The 21,915-nt window shown below is 56.7% G+C and overlaps 1 protein-coding gene across 1 annotated transcript; it reads right to left on the bottom strand.

The window, feature by feature from the left end:
* Positions 1-3,847: 3,847 nt before the first annotated feature.
* Positions 3,848-21,258, bottom strand: RIIAD1 (regulatory subunit of type II PKA R-subunit domain containing 1). Its single transcript, XM_075330900.1, has 4 exons — positions 21,147-21,258; positions 15,994-16,070; positions 15,841-15,887; positions 3,848-4,093 (listed from the first exon to the last, which is right to left on the bottom strand). Exons 1-4 carry the CDS (start codon positions 21,210-21,212, stop codon positions 4,035-4,037), a joined length of 249 nt encoding a protein of 82 aa, XP_075187015.1. The 5' UTR covers positions 21,213-21,258; the 3' UTR covers positions 3,848-4,034.
* Between the last annotated feature and the right edge of the window lie 657 nt (positions 21,259-21,915).

Below are 21,915 nucleotides of genomic sequence, written 5' to 3' on the forward strand. Positions count from 1 at the left end.
TTGTGCGTTTTGTGTATGGAAGGCGGTGCAGTGTGACGCCTCTCGTGCTGCCTCCAACCTGACACCTGCCGGCCGCCATTGTCAGAGGCACAATGTCCCCCCCTCCTCCCCCCAAGGCAGCAGATCCTACATGGGGGTGGGGGGCGTTAACTCCTTCCCTGCCAGTCAGCCAGCAGTGAGTTTATAACCTGCAGCCATTCGTAACCTGTATGGTGACACGTACCCCCAGCTACTGAGTTTCTACACCGCCAAGGGTTAATGAGGCAAAGTGCAGACAGCTCTGCACTCTATAGGAGGTGGAGGAGCGATGCACTGCAGAGAAGTCAGGGGTGTAATAATCTGCAGAATATATCACTGTCCATAGCTGGAGGAGCGATGCTCTGCAGAGGTTAGTAGTGTAATAATCTGCAGGATATATCACTGCATAGGTGGTGGAGTGGTGATGCTCTGCAGATAATTCAGAGGTGTAATCTGCAGGAAATATCACTGTGCATAGAAGGTGGAGGAGTGATGCTCTGCAGAGAGGTTAGTGGTGTAATATGCAGGATATATCACTGCATAGGAGCGATACTCTGCAGAGAGGTCAGTGGTGTAATAATCTGCAGGATATCACTGGAGGAGCGATGCTCTGCAGAGAGGTCAGTGGTGTAATAATCTGCAGGATATATCACTGCATAGGAGCGATGCTCTGCAGAGAGGTCAGTGGTGTAATAATCTGCAGGATATATCACTGCATAGGAGCGATGCTCTGCAGAGAGGTCAGTGGTGTAATAATCTGCAGGATATATCACTGTGGAGGAGTGATGCTCTGCAGGATATATCACTATCTGTCAGGTGGAGGAGCGATGCTCTGCAGAGAGGTCAGTGGTGTAATAGACTGCAGGCTGTTTTTGCCTCCAGCTGCCGCCAATTTCCTGCCTGTTCTCCGTGATATAATGGAGCGCTGTGTGGGGGGCGGCAGCTGGGCGCGGGGGGGATTATGTGATGTGCACAGGAACGAGGCTCCATGTAACATTCTGGCATCTGATGCTTGGGCAGAGGGGTGCCAGCTGCTGCCTGATCTGTGCTGGGCAGCCAGTGCCAGCCGCTGGGCAGTGACATCGCAGTATATTCACCAGCGTGCACTGCAGAGCGTTTACAGAGCGTTGCTGCCCTGTAGTGCGTCGCTCCCGCCATTTGCAGTGGATATGCATATTGCTCAGGGACGTGTTGATGTGTTTTGGGGTCTGCTGGATATTGGGAACAGCAGGGCCTTATTTGGGGGTCATGGTTTGGGTCCAGGAGCTTACGATCAGAGGTTTTCACCATCCTCATTGTTCATTGGACCATTCTCGCTGTGGTGCAGTCACAATCAGTCGCTCCTTCCATGGCTGGTTATTTTCTTTAGGACCCCCTCTCCTGCCCGATGGGGGCCTCTGCTCATATTCGGGTGGGCAATCTGGACGGCTGCATTGAGACACTGCGGCCATGGTGTGTTTTTCCTGCAATGCATTGTAGCCCCTACGTGTGCTGCCCCCGTTGCTGCACATCTTCGGCCAGTAGGGGGTAGCGACGGCGGCCCATGTAGCAGGTTCCAGGCAGGAGTTAACCCCGTAGGCCGCACACGTGGGATGTCTGCGCTCCGGTTGCTGGCTCTGTTTGGCCTGCGTGACACGCACTCCCCCAAGGGCGGCTCATTAAGTGGAATCTGCTCGCGGGACTCGAGGGAGGGTTATTTTGAGCAGCGCTCTCGGTGGACTGTCTGGGGCCTGCGCCCAGGTACGGCGAGAGAAGCGCAACACTGGGGAAACTGCAGCCCACAACACCGGCTCCATTCTTAGTCGGTGCCGTACGTCATTTGTTCTCCAGAGCAGGAATCCGTCGCTCCCCTGGATTGTCCGGCCGGGCGTGGACATCTGTCCTGGGTCTGTACTCACAGGTGAATATTTCTTGGTGTTGCCTGGGGGCTACCGCCGAATCTCATCTAGGAAAAAAGACCCTAGGATCTAGGAGAGAAGCAGTTAGGCTCCGGCTCTTTCTCTACACTCGTCTCGTAGGTTGTATCACCAGACACACTACCCGCCACCACCTCCTCACCGATGTTCTGCCGATCGTTATCGCCAGCTCCTGGATTGACCATGGCCGTGTTTCTCTGGCAGTGGAGTCGTATCTTGGCATGCTGCAAAGCTCAGGTGCTCCCAGGGGGCAGAAGTGGTGGAGGAGATGATTTATAGAAGCTGGTGCCAGCGGAGGGTCTTATCTTCTGGAGGAGATTCAGCTGCGGCCCCCAGAGAACACCATGAAATATTCATGAGACAGACATGGAAAGCATCCAAGAGGAGAGCGTCGCGGAGACTGCTGACCGCTGAGAAGAGGACTCTAAAACTATCGGTGGCCGCGCTGCCTCTAGATCTGCCGCCTCTACCACAAGCAATCTGCTGCCTTCAGATCTGCTGCCTCCCCTGCGAGGGCTATGCTGCCTCCAGATCTGCCGCCTCTACCACAAGCAATCTGCTGCCGCCTCCCCTGCGAGGGCTATGCTGCCTCTAGATCTGCCGCCTCTACCGCAAGCACTCTGCTGCCTTCAGATCTGCCGCCTCCCCTGTGAGGGCTATGCTGCCTCCAGTTCTGCCGCCTCTACCACAAGCAATCTGCTGCCTTCAGATCTTCCGCCTCCCCTGTGAGGGTTTTGCTACCTTTAGATCTGCCACCTTGCCTGCTAGCGTTCTGCTGCTTTCAGATCTGCTGCTTTCTCCACAAGTGCTCTGCTGCCTCCAGATCTACAGTCTATTCCGTGAGCGCTCTGCTGCCTCCGGATCTACCGCCTCTTTCACGAGCGCTCCGCTGCCTCCAGATCTACCGCCTCTTCCATGAGCGTTTTGCTGCCTTCAGATCTGCTGCCTCCTCAGCGATTGCTCTGCTGCCTTCAGATCTGCCATCTCCCCTGCGAATGCTCTGCTACCTCCACATCTGCTGCCTGCGCTGCGAGTGCTCCACTGTACCAAATCTCCCACCTCCACTGTGAGCGCTCTGCTGCCTACATAGTGTATCTGCTGCCTCTGCTCTGCGCGTTCTGCTACCTCCACATCTGCTGCTGCCTCTGCGAGCGCTCTGCTGCCCTCAGATCTGCTGCCTCGTCCATGAGTGCTCTGCTACCTTCAGATCTGCCCGCTAGCGCTCTGCTGCTTTCAGATCTACCGCCTCCACCACAAGTGCTCAGCTGCCACCAGATCTGCCGCCTCCATTGCGAGAGCTCTGCTAGCTCCAGCTCTGGCACCTCCTCTGCGAGCGCTCTTTTCAGACTCTTCCTCATTTCCTTCTTGTCTGCTCCTGTGTACACTCCGGGGAGACCGCCAGGAACAAAAGCTTTCATTACCAGGAAGCAGTCTCCAATGTGGGTAGGAAGCGGCTCATACACATTTACAAAGCTTTGCCTCGAGCTGCGTGTGTAGATTTGCCGGCACTAGCCGCACTTTCTAGGAACTGAACAATGGCGGCCGCTTGGGTAGCACAAGATTAGGTGAGGGTGGGGGGGGGTGGGGGGTCAGAGAGCGTCCCCGATCTTCCAAGGCACAGCTATTGGGTGGAGGAAGCAAGGCAATCTGATGAGGGCGTTACTGACGTACGGTGAGACAGCAGCCCCTGCGCCCAATAAAGGACCGCGATAAACCAGCAGGGGGCGGCCAGGCCCTGATGCCAGTATAGAAGGTTGCTTATATAATCATCTCCAAGGTGCCACACTCCTCGTGTAACATTACCTGTCTCACAATACCCCACAGCTCTGATCTAGCAGCATTATGATTGCAGCTCTAAAGGTGAATGGAGGCAGGAGCAGTAGAGGATAAAGTAAAGCTATGACCAAGCGACATCTATTACATGTAGATATAATCAGTCACCGGAGTAACTGGAAGTATCCATAAGTGAAATGTAAGGATGGAGGAGGCTCCAGCACACGTCGTTCCACCTCCAGTGAGAAGCCTCTCCCTTATGCCTCGATCAGCAGACAGGATCCAGTATATAATGCCCGGCAGCAGGGGTCGTCGTGGCTCTGGATGTCACTCAGGGCTTCTCTTCTCCTGGATTTTCTCTCGCAAAGCTGGGTCTGTGAAATAATCTACAAGACCAAACAGTAAGATGCAGAATCGTCTTACAAGACCTCTATCTATGAAAGACTTCAGGACCGGTCTCATGGGATTTCACTAACAACACAAACAATGGCTGCAGATGTGAGAGTGGGGCCGGGGGTTCTAGGCAAGATCAGATGACTGTAGATGTGAGGGTGGGGCCGGGGGTTCTAGGCAAGATCAGATGATTGTAGATGTGAGGGTGGGGCCGGGGGTTCTGGGTGTGATCAGACGATTGTAGATGTGAGGGTGGGGCCGGGGGTTCTGGGTGTGATCAGACGATTGTAGATGTGAGGGTGGGGCCGGGGGTTCTGGGTGCGATCAGACTACTGTAGATGTGAGGGTGGGGCCGGGGGTTCTGGGTGCGATCAGACGACTGTAGATGTGAGGGTGGGGCCGGGGGTTCTGGGTGAGATCAGACGACTGTAGATGTGAGGGTGGGGCCGGGGGTTCTGGGTGAGATCAGACGACTGTAGATGTGAGGGTGGGGCCGGGGGTTCTGGGTGCGATCAGACGATTGTAGATGTGAGGGTGGGGCCGGGGGTTCTGGGTGCGATCAGACGATTGTAGATGTGAGGGTGGGGCCGGGGGTTCTGGGTGCGATCAGACGATTGTAGATGTGAGGGTGGGGCCGGGGGTTCTGGGTGCGATCAGACGATTGTAGAGGTGAGGGAGGGGTCGGGGGTTCTGGGTGCGATCAGACGATTGTAGATGTGAGCATGGAGTCGGGGGTTCTGAGTGGGATCAGACGACTGTAGATGTGAGGGTGGGGCTGGGGGTTGTAGGTGCGATCAGACGATTGTAGATGTGAGGATGGAGCCGGGGGTTCTGGGTGCGATCAGATGATTGTAGATGTGAGGGTGGGGCCGGGGGTTCTAGGTGCAATCAGATGATTGTAGATGTGAGGGTGGGGCTTGGGGTTCTAGGTGCAATCAGATGATTGTAGATGTGAGGGTGGGGCCGGGGGTTCTGGGTGCGATCAGACGACTGTAGATGTGAGGGTGGGGCTGGGGGTTGTAGGTGCGATCAGACGATTGTAGATGTGAGGATGGATTCGGGGGTTCTGAGTGGGATCAGACGATTGTAGATGTGAGGGTGGGGCCGGGGGTTCTGGGTGCGATCAGACGATTGTAGATGTGAGGGTGGGGTCGGGGGTTTTGGGTGGGATCAGACGATTGTAGATGTGAGGATGGAGCCGGGGTTCTGGGTGCGATCAGACGATTGTAGATGTGAGGGAGGGGTCGGGGGTTCTGAGTGGGATCAGACGATTGTAGATGTGAGGGTGGGGCCGGGGGTTCTGGGTGCGATCAGATGATTGTAGATGTGAGGGTGGGGCCGGGGGTTGTAGGTGCGATCAGACGATTGTAGATGTGAGGATGGATTCGGGGGTTCTGAGTGGGATCAGACGATTGTAGATGTAAGGGTAGGGCCGGGGGTTCTGGGTGCGATCAGACGATTGTAGATGTGAGGGTGGGGCCGGGGTTCTGGGTGCGATCAGACGATTGTAGATGTGAGGGAGGGGTCGGGGGTTCTGAGTGGGATCAGACGATTGTAGATGTGAGGGTGGGGCCGGGGGTTCTGGGTGCGATCAGACGATTGTAGATGTGAGGGTGGGGCCGGGGGTTGTAGGTGCGATCAGACGATTGTAGATGTGAGGGTGGGGCCGCGGGTTCTGGGTGTGATCAGACGACACTAGATGTGAGGGTGGGGCTGGGGGTTCTGGGTGCGAGCAGACGATTGTAGATGTGAGGGTGGGGCCGGGGGTTCTGGGTGCGATCAGACGATTGTAGATGTGAGGGTGGGGCCGGGGGTTCTGGGTGCGATCAGACGATTGTAGATGTGAGGGTGAGGCCGGGGGTTCTGGGTGCGATCAGACGATTGTAGATGTGAGGATGGAGCCGGGGGTTCTGGGTGCGATCAGACGATTGTAGATGTGAGGGTGGGGCCGGGGGTTCTAGGTGCAATCAGATGATTGTAGATATGAGGGTGGGGCTTGGGGTTCTAGGTGCAATCAGATGATTGTAGATGTGAGGGTGGGGCTGGGGGTTCTAGGTGCAATCAGATGATTGTAGATGTGAGGGTGGGGCCGGGGGTTCTAGGTGAGATCAGACGACTGTAGATGTGAGGGTGGGGCCGCGGGTTCTGGGTGCGAGCAGACGATTGTAGATGTGAGGGTGGGGCCGGGGGTTCTGGGTGTGATCAGACGACTGTAGATGTGAGGGTGGGGCCGGGGGTTCTGGGTGCGAGCAGACGATTGTAGATGTGAGGGTGGGGCCGCGGGTTCTGGGTGTGATCAGACGATTGTAGATGTGAGGGTGGGGCCGGGGGTTCTGGGTGCGATCAGACGATTGTAGATGTGAGGGTGAGGCCGGGGGTTCTGGGTGCGATCAGACGATTGTAGATGTGAGGGTGAGGCCGGGGGTTCTGGGTGCGATCAGACGATTGTAGATGTGAGGGAGGGGTCGGGGGTTCTGGGTGCGATCAGACGATTGTAGATGTGAGGATGGAGCCGGGGGTTCTGGGTGCGATCAGATGATTGTAGATGTGAGGGTGGGGCCGGGGGTTCTAGGTGCAATCAGATGATTGTAGATGTGAGGGTGGGGCTTGGGGTTCTAGGTGCAATCAGATGATTGTAGATGTGAGGGTGGGGCTGGGGGTTCTAGGTGCAATCAGATGATTGTAGATGTGAGGGTGGGGCCGGGGGTTCTGGGTGCGATCAGACGACTGTAGATGTGAGGGTGGGGCTGGGGGTTGTAGGTGCAATCAGACGATTGTAGATGTGAGGATGGATTCGGGGGTTCTGAGTGGGATCAGACGATTGTAGATGTGAGGGTGGGGTCGGGGGTTTTGGGTGGGATCAGACGATTGTAGATGTGAGGGTGGGGTCGGGGGTTTTGGGTGCGAGCAGACGATTGTAGATGTGAGGGTGGGGCCGCGGGTTCTGGGTGTGATCAGACGACACTAGATGTGAGGGTGGGGCTGGGGGTTCTGGGTGCGAGCAGACGATTGTAGATGTGAGGGTGGGGCCGGGGGTTCTGGGTGCGATCAGACGATTGTAGATGTGAGGGTGGGGCCGGGGGTTCTGGGTGCGATCAGACGATTGTAGATGTGAGGGTGAGGCCGGGGGTTCTGGGTGCGATCAGACGACTGTAGATGTGAGGGAGGGGTCGGGGGTTCTGGGTGCGATCAGACGATTGTAGATGTGAGGATGGAGTCGGGGGTTCTGAGTGGGATCAGACGACTGTAGATGTGAGGGTGGGGCTGGGGGTTGTAGGTGCGATCAGACGATTGTAGATGTGAGGATGGAGCCGGGGGTTCTGGGTGCGATCAGATGATTGTAGATGTGAGGGTGGGGCTGGGGGTTCTAGGTGCAATCAGATGATTGTAGATGTGAGGGTGGGGCCGGGGGTTCTAGGTGAGATCAGACGACTGTAGATGTGAGGGTGGGGCCGCGGGTTCTGGGTGCGAGCAGACGATTGTAGATGTGAGGGTGGGGCCGGGGGTTCTGGGTGTGATCAGACGACTGTAGATGTGAGGGTGGGGCCGGGGGTTCTGGGTGCGAGCAGACGATTGTAGATGTGAGGGTGGGGCCGCGGGTTCTGGGTGTGATCAGACGATTGTAGATGTGAGGGTGGGGCCGGGGGTTCTGGGTGCGATCAGACGATTGTAGATGTGAGGGTGAGGCCGGGGGTTCTGGGTGCGATCAGACGATTGTAGATGTGAGGGAGGGGTCGGGGGTTCTGGGTGCGATCAGACGATTGTAGATGTGAGGATGGAGCCGGGGGTTCTGGGTGCGATCAGATGATTGTAGATGTGAGGGTGGGGCCGGGGGTTCTAGGTGCAATCAGATGATTGTAGATGTGAGGGTGGGGCTTGGGGTTCTAGGTGCAATCAGATGATTGTAGATGTGAGGGTGGGGCTGGGGGTTCTAGGTGCAATCAGATGATTGTAGATGTGAGGGTGGGGCCGGGGGTTCTGGGTGCGATCAGACGACTGTAGATGTGAGGGTGGGGCTGGGGGTTGTAGGTGCAATCAGACGATTGTAGATGTGAGGATGGATTCGGGGGTTCTGAGTGGGATCAGACGATTGTAGATGTGAGGGTGGGGCCGGGGGTTCTGGGTGCGATCAGACGATTGTAGATGTGAGGGTGGGGTCGGGGGTTTTGGGTGGGATCAGACGATTGTAGATGTGAGGGTGGGGCCGGGGGTTCTGGGTGCAATCAGACGATTGTAGATGTGAGGGTGGGGCCGAGGGTTGTAGGTGCGATCAGACGATTGTAGATGTGAGGGTGGGGCCGAGGGTTCTGAGTGAGATCAGACGATTGTAGATGTGAGGGTGGGGCCGGGGGTTCTGAGTGGGATCAGACGACTGTAGATGTGAGGGTGGGGCTGGGGGTTGTAGGTGCGATCAGACGATTGTAGATGTGAGGGTGGGGCTGGGGGTTCTAGGTGTAATCAGATGATTGTAGATGTGAGGGTGGGGCCGGGGGTTCTGGGTGCGATCAGACGACTGTAGATGTGAGAGTGGGGCTGGGGGTTGTAGATGCGATCAGACGATTGTAGATGTGAGGATGGATTCGGGGGTTCTGAGTGGGATCAGACGATTGTAGATGTAAGGGTAGGGCCGGGGGTTCTGGGTGCGATCAGACGATTGTAGATGTGAGGGTGGGGCCGGGGGTTGTAGGTGAGATCAGACGATTGTAGATGTGAGGGTGGGGTCGGGGGTTCTGAGTGGGATCAGACGACTGTAGATGTGAGGATGGAGCCGGGGTTCTGGGTGCGATCAGATGATTGTAGATGTGAGGGTGGGGCTGGGGGTTCTAGGTGCAATCAGATGATTGTAGATGTGAGGATGGAGCCGGGGGTTCTGAGTGGGATCAGACGATTGTAGATGTGAGGGTGGGGCCGGGGGTTCTGGGTTCGATCAGACAATTGTAGATGTGAGGGTGGGGCCGGGGGTTCTGGGTGTGATCAGACGATTGTAGATGTGAGGGTGGGGCTGGGGGTTCTGGGTGCGATCAGATGATTGTAGATGTGAGGATGGAGCAGGGGGGTTCTGGGTGCGATCAGACGATTGTAGATGTGAGCGTGGGTTCTGGGTGCGATCAGACGATTGTAGATGTAAGGGTGGGGCCGGGGGTTCGGAGTGGGATCAGATGATTGTAGATGTGAGGATGGAGCCGGGGGTTCTGGGTGCGATCAGACGATTGTAGATGTGAGGGTGGGGCCGGGGGTTCTGGGTGCGATCAGACGATTGTAGATGTGAGGGTGGGGCCGGGGGTTCTGGGTGCGATCAGACGATTGTAGATGTAAGGGTGGGGCCTGGGGTTCTGGGTGCGATCAGACGATTGTAGATGTGAGGGTGGGGCCGGGGGTTCTGTGTTCGATCAGACGATTGTAGATGTGAGGGTGGGGCCGGGGGTTCTGGGTGTGATCAGACGATTGTAGATGTGAGGGTGGGGCTGGGGGTTCTGGGTGCGATCAGATGATTGTAGATGTGAGGATGGAGCCGGGGGTTCTGGGTGCGATCAGACGATTGTAGATGTAAGGGTGGGGCCGGGGGTTCTGAGTGGGATCAGACGATTGTAGATGTGAGGATGGAGCCGGGGGTTCTGAGTGGGATCTGACGATTGTAGATGTGAGGATGGAGCCGGGGGTTCTGGGTGCGATCAGACGATTGTAGATGTGAGGGTGGGGCCGGGGGTTCTGGGTGCAATCAGACGATTGTAGATGTGAGGGTGGGGCCGGGGGTTCTGGGTGCGATCAGACGATTGTAGATGTAAGGGTGGGGCCTGGGGTTCTGGGTGCGATCAGACGATTGTAGATGTGAGGGTGGGGCCGGGGGTTCTGGGTGCGATCAGACGATTGTAGATGTAAGGGTGGGGCCGGGGGTTCTGGGTGCGATCAGACGATTGTAGATGTGAGGGTGGGGCCGGGGGTTCTGGGTGCGATCAGACTATTGTAGATGTGAGGGTGGGGCTGGGGGTTCTAGGTGCGATCAGATGATTGGAGATTTTCAGTGTTTTCTCCAGCGTAGACTAGACGTTATATTTTGCTCATATCAGTAATCATGGGGTTAATTTTGCCTGTACGGAGATGCTGCTATCTACTGACTCTCGTTTCCATAGAAACCATTGCATGCGCGTTACTGTATAACTACATTACACGGCTGTAATATGATTTAATAAAGGCCATAATGGATCTTTTGGGGCCGTCTGGAGCGGCTCAGCAGACGCCCTGTCACTGCCTGTATTTACAGTGGTCGGGGTCCTCCTCATCCACCTCACTCTTCTCAAGGAAAGACCCTCATTCCTCCTCTCTGCAAGTATCTAAGAACGTCATACAGCGACCACCCACAATATCGTCACTGCATCTGCCCCGGTGCACAGCTAGAGATATAGACCAGGGATGCCCGAAAATGGCACCAAGTAAGCCCCACACCTCTGCTACCCACTGTGCTCATGTGTATAGAAAAGGTCGCCACCATTATTCTGTAACCCAGGCCACCTCTCACCACTCCTACAGATGAGCACTGGTCACGGGCAGAGAAGAGATCCAGCAAACTGGGCTAAAACAGCAGTGCTCTCCTAATCCAGAGGACTCCTTCACCTAAACCCCTCTGCCATTCTCTCCTCCACCTGCACTCCTCCACACAGGCTGCCCTTCTCTCCTCCGCCTGCACCCCTCCGCACAGGCTGCCCTTCTCCCTTCCTCCGCCTGCACCCCTCCGCACAGGCTGCCCTTCTCCCTTCCTCCGCCTGCACCCCTCCGCACAGGCTGCCCTTCTCCCTTCCTCCGCCTGCACCCCTCCGCACAGGCTGCCCTTCTCCCTTCCTCCGCCTGCACCCCTCCGCACAGGCTGCCCTTCTCCCTTCCTCCGCCTGCACCCCTCCGCACAGGCTGCCCTTCTCCCTTCCTCCGCCTGCACCCCTCCGCACAGGCTGCCCTTCTCCCTTCCTCCGCCTGCACCCCTCCGCACAGGCTGCCCTTCTCCCTTCCTCCGCTTGCACCCCTCCGCACAGACTGCCCTTCTCCCTTCCTCCGCCTGCACCCCTCCGCACAGGCTTTCCTTCTCCCTTCCTCCGCCTGCACCCCTCCGCACAGGCTGCCCTTCTCCCTTCCTCCGCCTGCACCCCTCCGCACAGGCTGCCCTTCTCCCTTCCTCCGCCTGCACCCCTCCGCACAGGCTGCCCTTCTCCCTTCCTCCGCCTGCACCCCTCCGCACAGGCTGTCCTTCACCCTTCCTCCGCCTGCACCGCTCCGCACAGGCTGCCCTTCTCCCTTCCTCCGCCTGCACCCCTCCGCCGCCTGCACCCCTCCGCACAGGCTGCCCTTCTCTCCTCCGCCGCCTGCACCCCTCCGCACAGACTGCCCTTCTCCCCTCCTTCGCCTGCACCCCTCCGCACAGACTGCCCTTCTCCCTTCCTCCGCCTGAAGCCCTCCATACAGGCTGTCCTTCTCCCGCCTGCACCCCACCGCACAGGCTGTCCTTCTCCCCTCCTTCGCCTGCACTCCTCCATACAGGCTGCCCTTCTCCCTTCCTCCGCCTGCACTCCTCCATACAGGCTGTCCTTCTCCCTTCCTCCGCCTGCACTCCTCCATACAGGCTGTCCTTCTCCCCTCCTCCGCCTGCACTCCTCCATACAGGCTGCCCTTCTCCCTTCCTCCGCCTGCACTCCTCCATACAGGCTGCCCTTCTCCCTTCCTCCGCCTGCACTCCTCCATACAGGCTGCCCTTCTCCCCTCCTCCGCCTGAACCCCTCCATACAGGCTGCCCTTCTCCCTTCCTCCGCCTGCACCCCTCCATACAGGCTTTCCTTCTCCCTTCCTCCGCCTGAACCCCTCCATACAGGCTGTCCTTCTCCCTTCCTCCGCCTGAACCCCTCCATACAGGCTGTCCTTCTCTCGTCCTCCGCCTGAACCCCTCAATACAGGCTGCCCTTCTCCCTTCCTCCGCCTGCACTCCTCCATACAGGCTGCCCTTCCCCCTTCCTCCGCCTGAACCCCTCCATACAGTCTGCCCTTCTCCCTTCCTCCTCCTGCACTCCTCCATACAGTCTGCCCTTCTCCCTTCCTCCGCCTGCACTCCTCCATACAGGCTGCCCTTCTCCCTTCCTCCGCCTGAACCCCTCCATACAGGCTGCCCTTCTCCCTTCCTCCGCCTGCACCCCTCCATACAGGCTGTTCTTCTCCCTTCCTCCGCCTGAACACCTCCATACAGGCTGCCCTTCTCCCTTCCTCCTCCTGCACTCCTCCATACAGGCTGCCCTTCTCCCTTCCTCCGCCTGAAACCCTCCATACAGGCTGTTCTTCTCCCTTCCTCCGCCTGAACCCCTCCATACAGGCTGCCCTTCTCCCTTCCTCCTCCTGCACTCCTCCATACAGGCTGCCCTTCTCCCTTTCTCCGCCTGAAACCCTCCATACAGTCTGTCCTTCTCCCTTCCTCCGCCTGCACTCCTCCATACAGGCTGTCCTTCTCCCTTCCTCCACCTGCACTCCTCCATACAGGCTGCCCTTCTCCCTTCCTCCGCCTGCACTCCTCCATACAGGCTGCCCTTCTCCCTTCCTCCGCATGCACCCCTCCGCACAGGCTGCCCTTCTTCCTTCCTCCGCCTGCACTCCTCCATACAGGCTGTCCTTCTCCCCTCCTCTGCCTGCACCCCTCCGCACAGGCTGTCCTTCTCCCTTCCTCCGCCTGCACCCCTCCACACAGGCTGCCCTTCTCCCCTCCTCCGCCTGCACCCCTCCGAACATACTGCCATTCTCCCTTCTTCCGCACAGGCTACCCTTTCCTCATCTTCTGCACAGGTCGCCCTTCCCACCCCCTCCGTCTGAACCGTCTGTCCCCATTCCCACCTTGGTGACATGCGCTTACCCTCCCCTTCCAAACCTTTGCGCTGTTTGCCCCACTTTTCTGTATGCAACCTTTAGCATCATATTTCCCTCCCTTGCACAATCGTTCACCCTTGCCCCGTCCCCCAGCATCCCTGTGTAACATCACTGGCCCCCTCCCCCTATATAAATCTGTGCCATCACCCACCCCCCTGCTGCAATTAGCAACCCTAGGCACCATTGCCCACCCTCCGTGCCATCTGCCCCTACTCCACCATGGCCAGAAGACATCCTCACACCTCAGGGCTGGAGGTTGTGTTGTTGTAGTAATTAAATTCATTACGCACACTCACATCCGTTCTGCAACCATGGAAATCTCCGTTTTTCCACAGGCCGGATGGTCCCAGTGGACACTCAGTACCGGGCCGGATCCTAGGCCTTATTAGAGGAAGGTAACGATGTCCCTGGTGACGTGTGCTGAAGATAACCTGTTACTACCGATGGCAGCCGCCCCCATGTACAATGGAGAATGTGCCCTCTCGTCACCATTAGATGCCATCATGCATCCCACGACTAGAGCCTTCATCGTCAGCAAGTGAGGCCTTCATCGCTGCTCTGACAGACGGTACAGGTGCGGGCAGTGGGGTCGCCTCCTGCCTTGGTGCCGCTGCTAAGCACTAGCCATTTATACAGTCCACGGCCCCAGGAAGGACGAGACCCGCGCTGCTCTCCAGGGAGCGCTGCCGCCAGCTCCTAATCCATGAAAATCCACATTATTCCTGCCATTTGTCCTGACAGCTTTACGATACAGAGAATCAGTCACAGCAGCGGCGGCTGCGAGTGTGATGGACGACGTGCGAGAGCTGATAATGTGTTTTCTGTCCTCCGGCTCCGCGTCCTTCTCAGTGATGGATCCCTCCAAAAGAGCATGAAGCATCAGCAGCACACAGCGCCGTCCTCACTAATAGAGCTCCATCACACCGCGGGCACAGGCTCTTCTGCTCTGCCACCCACTGACAGGGTATGGGGATGTCACAGACAACATGCTGACTGTTTCCTTCTGATGATCAGTGTCTGCATACCCAGAACAGACAACACAAATAACTCTTCCGTGGTCACTCGTGGGCTGCACCCGTATTGGTAGACTTAAGGGGTCACAGACCCTGAGGATCCGGGGTATAACCTGGCCCTACCTGCTTCAATGTACAGTAATGTGACGTCCAAGGGTCATGTGACACATATATACAGTTATGGCCTAAAGTGCTGGCACCCTTTAAATTGTTCCAGAAAATGAAGTATTTCTCCCAGAAAATTATTGCGATTACACATGTAAATTATACACGTTTATACTGGAACAACACTAAAAAAAAACTGAGAAAAAAGGCAAATTGGACAAAATTTCACACAAAACCCCAAAACATGCAGGACAAACTTGTTGGCACCGTTCCAAAATTGTGGGTAACAACTTTGTTTCAAGCATGTGATCCTTGTTTAAAATCACCTATGGCAAGTAACAAGTGTGGGCAATATGAAAATCACACCTGAAACCAGATAAAAAGGGGAGAAGTTGACTCCATCTGTGCGTTGTGTGTCTGTGTGTGCCGCACTAATCATGGAGAACAGAAAGAGGAGAAGAGGACTGTCTGAGGACTTCAGAACCAGAAGTGTTTGAAAATATGAGCAATCTCAAGGTTACAAGTCCATCTCCAGAGATCTTGATTTTCCTTTGTCCAGGGTGCGCAACATAATTAAAAAGTTTACAACCCATGGTAATGTAGCTAATATCTCTGGATGTGGTGGCAGAGAAGAATTGATGAAAGGTTGTAACGCAGGATATTCTGGATGGTGGATAAGCCCAAATCAAGGTACAAAGAAATTCAAGCAGTCCTGCAGCTCAGGGTCATCAGTGTCAGTGGAACTATTCGTACACATCTGAAGGAAATGGAGGAAGGTTGAACCAGATGGACCTAGGTCTTTTTTTCAACCTAAGTAACTATGTAAATACTATGGAGGAGACCCCGGAGGACCCCACTGCTGACACCGAGACATAAAGGCCAAAATGTACGTGAATAACCAAAATCCTTCTATGAAAGCATCTTGTGGACAGATGAGACCAAGATAAATCTGTTTGATAAAGCACATGATTCTACTGGATACCGAAAACAGAATGAGGATACAAAGTAAAGCTCACAGCACCTACAGTCACATATGGTGGAGGTCAGAGATGTTTTGCTGGGGGCACTGGGGGGCCTTGACTGTGTGCAAGACATCATGAAATCTGAAAGTTACCAAAGGATTTTGGGTGCCAATGTAGTGCCCTGTGTCAGAAAGCTGGGTATAGTCCTAGGTCATGGGTCTTCCAGCAGGACAATGACCCCAAACACTTCAACAAGCTCCATAAATGGATGGAAACAAAGCGCTGGAGAGTTCTGAAGTGGCAGCAATGAGTCCGGATCCAAATCCCACTGATATCTGTGGAGAGATCTGAAAAATGGGAGAAGAAAAGACTCCTTCAAATATGAGAGACCTGGAGACGTTTATGAAGAAGAGTCTGAGATTCCAGATGAGAGGAGGAAGAGGCTGTGGACGGTTACAGGAGGCGACTGATTGCAGGGATTTATTCTAAAGGGCGAGAAACCAAAATCTTAAGCTGAGGGGGACAATTTTTGGGGCGTTTGTGAAGTTATGTCCAGTTTGAATTTTATTTCTGATTTTTGTGTTGTTCCAAAACACAAAAAGGGAATAAACCTATATAACAAAATGTGTGATTGTACTAATATTCTGGGAGGAATACTTCATTTCCTGCGACAATTTCACGGGTGTTATTAACACTTTCAGCCTTGACTGTGTGTATATACTATAAAATATACGACGAGCGCGCTCTATAAATACTGAGATTTCTCACCTGACGCAAATTCTCGGATATTTTCTGGTCTTTTCAGTAAAACTTCTCTTGGGGAAAAGAAAAGAAAAAAAAAAAAAGAAATTTAGAAAGAACTGTTGTGAAGAGCGGGCGAATGGTTACGTGACCTGAGGGAGCAAAAATAAACATAATTACCGGATGAATCCAGAGAGCAGCAGCTTCACGTCAGGACGGCTCCTCAGATATTCCTCATTAACAATCCGAGTCTGAATCTGGAGCAAGAAGACGAGACGTCAGCAAGTGAGAAATACAGGGGGCCCCATCCGGTATATATAGAGGTGTAAGGGGCAATGCCTGGGGTTACCAAGGTGTAAGGGGCAATGCCTGGGGTTACCAAGGTGTAAGGGGCAATGCCTGGGGTTACCAAGGTGTAAGGGGCAATGCCTGGGGTTACCAAGGTGTAAGGGGCAATGCCTGGGGTTACCAAGGTATAAGGGGCAATGCCTGGGGTTACCAAGGTGTAAGGGGCAATGCCTGGGGTTACAAAGGTGTAAGGGGCAATGCCTGGGGTTAAAAAGTTGTAATGCTACTTTCACACATCACTTTTTTGCCATCATCACCGCACACACACACCGGCACTACCGCCCCCATCATCACCGCACACACACACCGGCACTACCGCCCCCATCATCACCGCACACACACACCGGCATTACCGCCCCCATCATCACAGCACACACACACCGGCATTACCGCCCCCATCATCACAGCACACACACAGGCAATACCGCCCCCATCGTCACAGCACACACACAGGCAATACCGCCCCCATCATCACCGCACACACCCCGGCACTACCACCCCCATCATCACCGCACACACACAGGCACTACCGCCCCCATTATCACCACGCAGGCACTACCGCCCCCATCATCACCGCACACAACGGCACTACCGCCCCCATCATCACCGCACACACGCAGGCACTACCGCCCCCATTATCACCGCGCACACCGGCACTACCGCCCCCATCATTACCGCACACACGCAGGCACTACTGCCTCCATCAACACCACACGCATCGGCACTACCGCCCCCATCGTCACAGCACGCACCGGCACTACCGCCTTCATCATCACCGTATGCACTGGCACTACCGCCCCCATCATCACTGCACACAAACGAGACACTACTGCCCCCATCATCACCGCACACAAGCAGGCACTACCTGAGTGACGTGACCACTGATCGCACAACTCACTTCAGTTGCTCTGTGGAGCTCACAGAAAGCGGTCATGGTCTGTGGCCACTCTCAGCTTCCGATGTAGCAGTGCTGTAAGCGTCGTGGGACCTCGTGTGGATTACGCCAGACCTGGAGGGGTGTTTGGGGATTAATAAAGTGGTGAAAGAGGGTGTTTATTTTTTTTGGCTTTTATTTTAAATAAAGGATTTTTCGGGTGTACTTTGAATTACAGGTTAATCATGGGGGTGTCTCATAGACGCCTGACATGATTAACCTAGGACTTAGTGGCAGCTATGGGCTGCCATTAACTCCTTATTACCCCGATTGCCACCGCACCAGGGCAATTCGGGATGAGCCGGGTAGAGTTCCGGGACTGTCGCATCTAATGCATGCGCAATTCCAGGAGGCTGCTGGCTGATATTTTTAGGCTGGGGGGGCTCCCCATAACGTGGGGCTCCCCATCCTGAGAATACCAGCCTTCAGCCGTGTGGCTTTACCTTGGCTGGTATCAAAATTGGGGGGGACCACACGCCTTTTTTTAATTTATTTATTGTACTGCATGATATAGACCCGCCCACCGGCGGCTGTGATTGGTTGCAGTGAGACAGCTGTCACTCAGCGTGGGGGCGTGTCTGACTGCAACCAATCATAGGCGCCGGTGGGCGGGGGAAGCAGTGAATACGAGATGGAATAATGAGCGGCCGGCATTTTCAAAAGAGGAAAAGCCGCCAGAGCAGTGTGACAGCCGTGCAGCGCCCGAGAACGGTGAGTATGAGAGAGGGGGGGAGAGAAAGAGACCGACATCGACAGAGAGAAAGAGAGAGGCCAAAAATGAATTCACATCTCATCTGAGCATGCTCAGATTAAAAAACGTATCCATCACTGGAATATGTTTTTGCCAGATGACGACGGATCCGGCACCCATAGGCTTCCATCATACAACATGTCGGACGGCGCCGGGTCCGTCGTGGTCCGTTTTTTGTCAGAGACAAAAAATGCTGCATGCTGCGTTGTTTCCGGCAGCCGAAGACATTTCAACGGATCCGGCGGACACCGCATGCAACGCAAGGCCCCCCGACACAATCAGGCGCTAATACAAGTCTATGCGGAATAAAAAGGATCCGGTGCCGGATCCGTTTTATCCGTTTTTTTGCTGGATTGTGCCTGCTACCAAAAAACTGATCTGTGAAAATAGCCTAAGGGGAACCGCCCGGGGTTACAGAAGTGCAGAGGGCACCGCCCGGGCTAACAGAAGTGCAGAGGGCACCGTCCGGGGTTACAGAAGTGCAGAGGGCACCGCCCGGGGTTACAGAGGTGCAGAGGGCACCGCCCGGGCTAACAGAAGTGCAGAGGGCACCGCCCGGGGCTACAGAAGTGCAGAGGGCACCGCCCGGGGCTACAGAAGTGCAGAGGGCACCGTCCGGGGTTACAGAAGTGCAGAGAGCACCGCCCGGGGTTACAGAAGTGCAGAGGGCACCGCCCGGGGTTACAGAAGTGCAGAGGGCACCGCCCGGGGCTACAGAAGTGCAGATGGCACCGCCCGGGCTAACAGAAGTGCAGAGGGCACCGCCCGGGCTAACAGAAGTGCAGAGGGCACTGCCCGGGGCTACAGAAGTGCAGAGGGCACCGTCCGGGATTACAGAAGAGCAGAGGGCACCGCCCGGGGTTACAGAAGTGCAGAGGGCACCGCCCGGGGTTACAGAAGTGAAGAGCGCACCGCCCGGGCTAACAGAAGAGCAGAGGGCACCGCCCGGGCTAACAGAAGTGCAGAGGGCACCGTCCGGGGTTACAGAAGTGCAGAGGGCACCGCCCGGGGTTACAGAAGTGCAGAGGGCACCGCCCGGGGTTACAGAAGTGCAGAGGGCACCGCCCGGGGCTACAGAAGTGCAGAGGGCACCGCCCGGGCTAACAGAAGTGCAGAGGGCACCGCCCGGGCTAACAGAAGTGCAGAGGGCACCGCCCGGGCTAACAGAAGTGCAGAGGGCACCGCCCGGGGCTACAGAAGTGCAGAGGGCATTTGTAGGGCGTGCAGAAGAGCAGAGGGCATTTGGTGCCGCCCGGTGTGTCTGCACTGCCCGGTGTGTCAGCCCTGCCCGGTGTGTCAGCCCTGCCCGGTGTGTCAGCCCTGCCCGGTGTGTCAGCCCTGCCCGGTGTGTCAGCCCTGCCCGGTGTGTCTGCCCTGCCCGGTGTGTCTGCCCTGCCCGGTGTGTCTGCACTGCCCGGTGTGTCTGCACTGCCCGGTGTGTCAGCCCTGCCCGGTGTGTCAGCCCTGCCCGGTGTGTCAGCCCTGCCCGGTGTGTCTGCACTGCCCGGTGTGTCTGCACTGCCCGGTGTGTCTGCACTGCCCGGTGTGTCTGCCCTGCCCGGTGTGTCTGCCCTGCCCGGTGTGTCTGCACTGCCCGGTGTGTCAGCCCTGCCCGGTGTGTCAGCCCTGCCCGGTGTGTCTGCACTGCCCGGTGTGTCTGCACTGCCCGGTGTGTCTGCACTGCCCGGTGTGTCTGCACTGCCCGGTGTGTCTGCACTGCCCGGTGTGTCTGCACTGCCCGGTGTGTCAGCCCTGCCCGGTGTGTCAGCCCTGCCCGGTGTGTCAGCCCTGCCCGGTGTGTCTGCACTGCCCGGTGTGTCAGCACTGCCCGGTGTGTCAGCACTGCCCGGTGTGTCAGCACTGCCCGGTGTGTCTGCACTGCCCGGTGTGTCTGCACTGCCCGGTGTGTCAGCACTGCCCGGTGTGTCTGCACTGCCCGGTGTGTCTGCACTGCCCGGTGTGTCTGCCCTGCCCGGTGTGTCTGCCCTGCCCGGTGTGTCTGCCCTGCCCGGTGTGTCTGCACTGCCCGGTGTGTCTGCACTGCCCGGTGTGTCAGCCCTGCCCGGTGTGTCTGCACTGCCCGGTGTGTCTGCACTGCCCGGTGTGTCTGCACTGCCCGGTGTGTCAGCACTGCCCGGTGTGTCTGCACTGCCCGGTGTGTCTGCACTGCCCGGTGTGTCTGCACTGCCCGGTGTGTCTGCACTGCCCGGTGTGTCAGCCCTGCCCGGTGTGTCTGCCCTGCCCGGTGTGTCAGCCCTGCCCGGTGTGTCTGCACTGCCCGGTGTGTCTGCACTGCCCGGTGTGTCTGCACTGCCCGGTGTGTCTGCACTGCCTGGTGTGTCTGCCCTGCCCGGTGTGTCAGCCCTGCCCGGTGTGTCTGCACTGCCCGGTGTGTCAGCCCTGCCCGGTGTGTCAGCCCTGCCCGGTGTGTCAGCCCTGCCCGGTGTGTCTGCACTGCCCGGTGTGTCTGCACTGCCCGGTGTGTCTGCACTGCCCGGTGTGTCAGCACTGCCCGGTGTGTCAGCACTGCCCGGTGTGTCAGCACTGCCCGGTGTGTCTGCACTGCCCGGTGTGTCAGCACTGCCCGGTGTGTCTGCACTGCCCGGTGTGTCTGCACTGCCCGGTGTGTCTGCACTGCCCGGTGTGTCTGCACTGCCCGGTGTGTCAGCACTGCCCGGTGTGTCTGCACTGCCCGGTGTGTCTGCACTGCCCGGTGTGTCTGCACTGCCCGGTGTGTCTGCACTGCCCGGTGTGTATGCACTGCCCGGTGTGTCTGCCCTGCCCGGTGTGTCTGCACTGCCCGGTGTGTCAGCCCTGCCCGGTGTGTCTGCACTGCCCGGTGTGTATGCACTGCCCGGTGTGTCAGCCCTGCCCGGTGTGTCAGCCCTGCCCGGTGTGTCAGCCCTGCCCGGTGTGTCTGCACTGCCCGGTGTGTCTGCACTGCCCGGTGTGTCTGCACTGCCCGGTGTGTCAGCCCTGCCCGGTGTGTCAGCCCTGCCCGGTGTGTCAGCCCTGCCCGGTGTGTCTGCACTGCCCGGTGTGTCTGCACTGCCCGGTGTGTCTGCACTGCCCGGTGTGTCTGCACTGCCCGGTGTGTCTGCACTGCCCGGTGTGTCTGCACTGCCCGGTGTGTCTGCACTGCCCGGTGTGTCTGCACTGCCCGGTGTGTCTGCACTGCCCGGTGTGTCAGCCCTGCCCGGTGTGTCAGCCCTGCCCGGTGTGTCTGCACTGCCCGGTGTGTCTGCACTGCCCGGTGTGTCTGCACTGCCCGGTGTATCACCACTCCAGCAGACTCATCACCTTCCAGTCCCGCAGCCGTTGCCGCTGCTCGCAGTTCAGGGCCCCGGGATTCTCATCCTCCGCCATGTCGCGCGGCACCGTTGCTAGGACTGGTTGCTAGGGCACACGTCAGTTGACGCTGCGCATACGTTTCTCACGTGATCATCTCAGGGTCGCGCCTTTTTCACAGTTCCCATGGAGACCGCGATGGTGGCGGTTTGGAGGTGAGAGTCCGAGGCCCGTCACTGAGGAGAGTATATATTGTATGCAGATATATGGTGTCAGCACTCACCGGAGCTGCACAGTGCCGTACTGACAGTAATACATAGTGCAGGTCATGTATACCTTATATATGTACAGTATATGATATAATACACTCCTGCCCCCTGTACAGTATATGTATATAATACACTCCTGCCCCTGTACAGTATATATATATAATACACTCCTAACCCTGTACAGTATATGTATAGAATACACTCCTGCCCCTGTACAGTATATGTATATAATACACTCCTGCCCCCCTGTACAGTATATGTATATAATACACTCCTGCCCCCCCTGTACAGTATATGTATATAATACACTCCTGCCCCTGTACAGTATATGTATATAATACACTCCTGCCCCTGTACAGTATATGTATATAATACATTCCTGCCCCTGTACAGTATATGTATATAATACACTCCTGCCCCTGTACAGTATATGTATATAATACACTCCTGCCCCTGTACAGTATATGTATATAATACACTCCTGCCCCCTGTACAGTATATATATAATACAC

The sequence above is a fragment of the Anomaloglossus baeobatrachus genome, chromosome 12, assembly GCF_048569485.1.
Source record: "Anomaloglossus baeobatrachus isolate aAnoBae1 chromosome 12, aAnoBae1.hap1, whole genome shotgun sequence".
NCBI lineage: Eukaryota > Metazoa > Chordata > Amphibia > Anura > Aromobatidae > Anomaloglossus > Anomaloglossus baeobatrachus.

Bases quoted from the DNA above. Each gene is read 5' to 3' on its own strand.
- RIIAD1 (XM_075330900.1), bottom strand. From the start codon at position 21,212: ATGGCGGAGGATGAGAATCCCGGGGCCCTGAACTGCGAGCAGCGGCAA. The intron at 16,071-21,146 runs GTGATGAGTCTG...TTCTTGCTCCAG, and splicing joins AACGGCTGCGGGACTGGAAG to ATTCAGACTCGGATTGTTAA. The intron at 15,888-15,993 runs GTAATTATGTTT...CTTTTCCCCAAG, and splicing joins CTGCTCTCTGGATTCATCCG to AGAAGTTTTACTGAAAAGAC.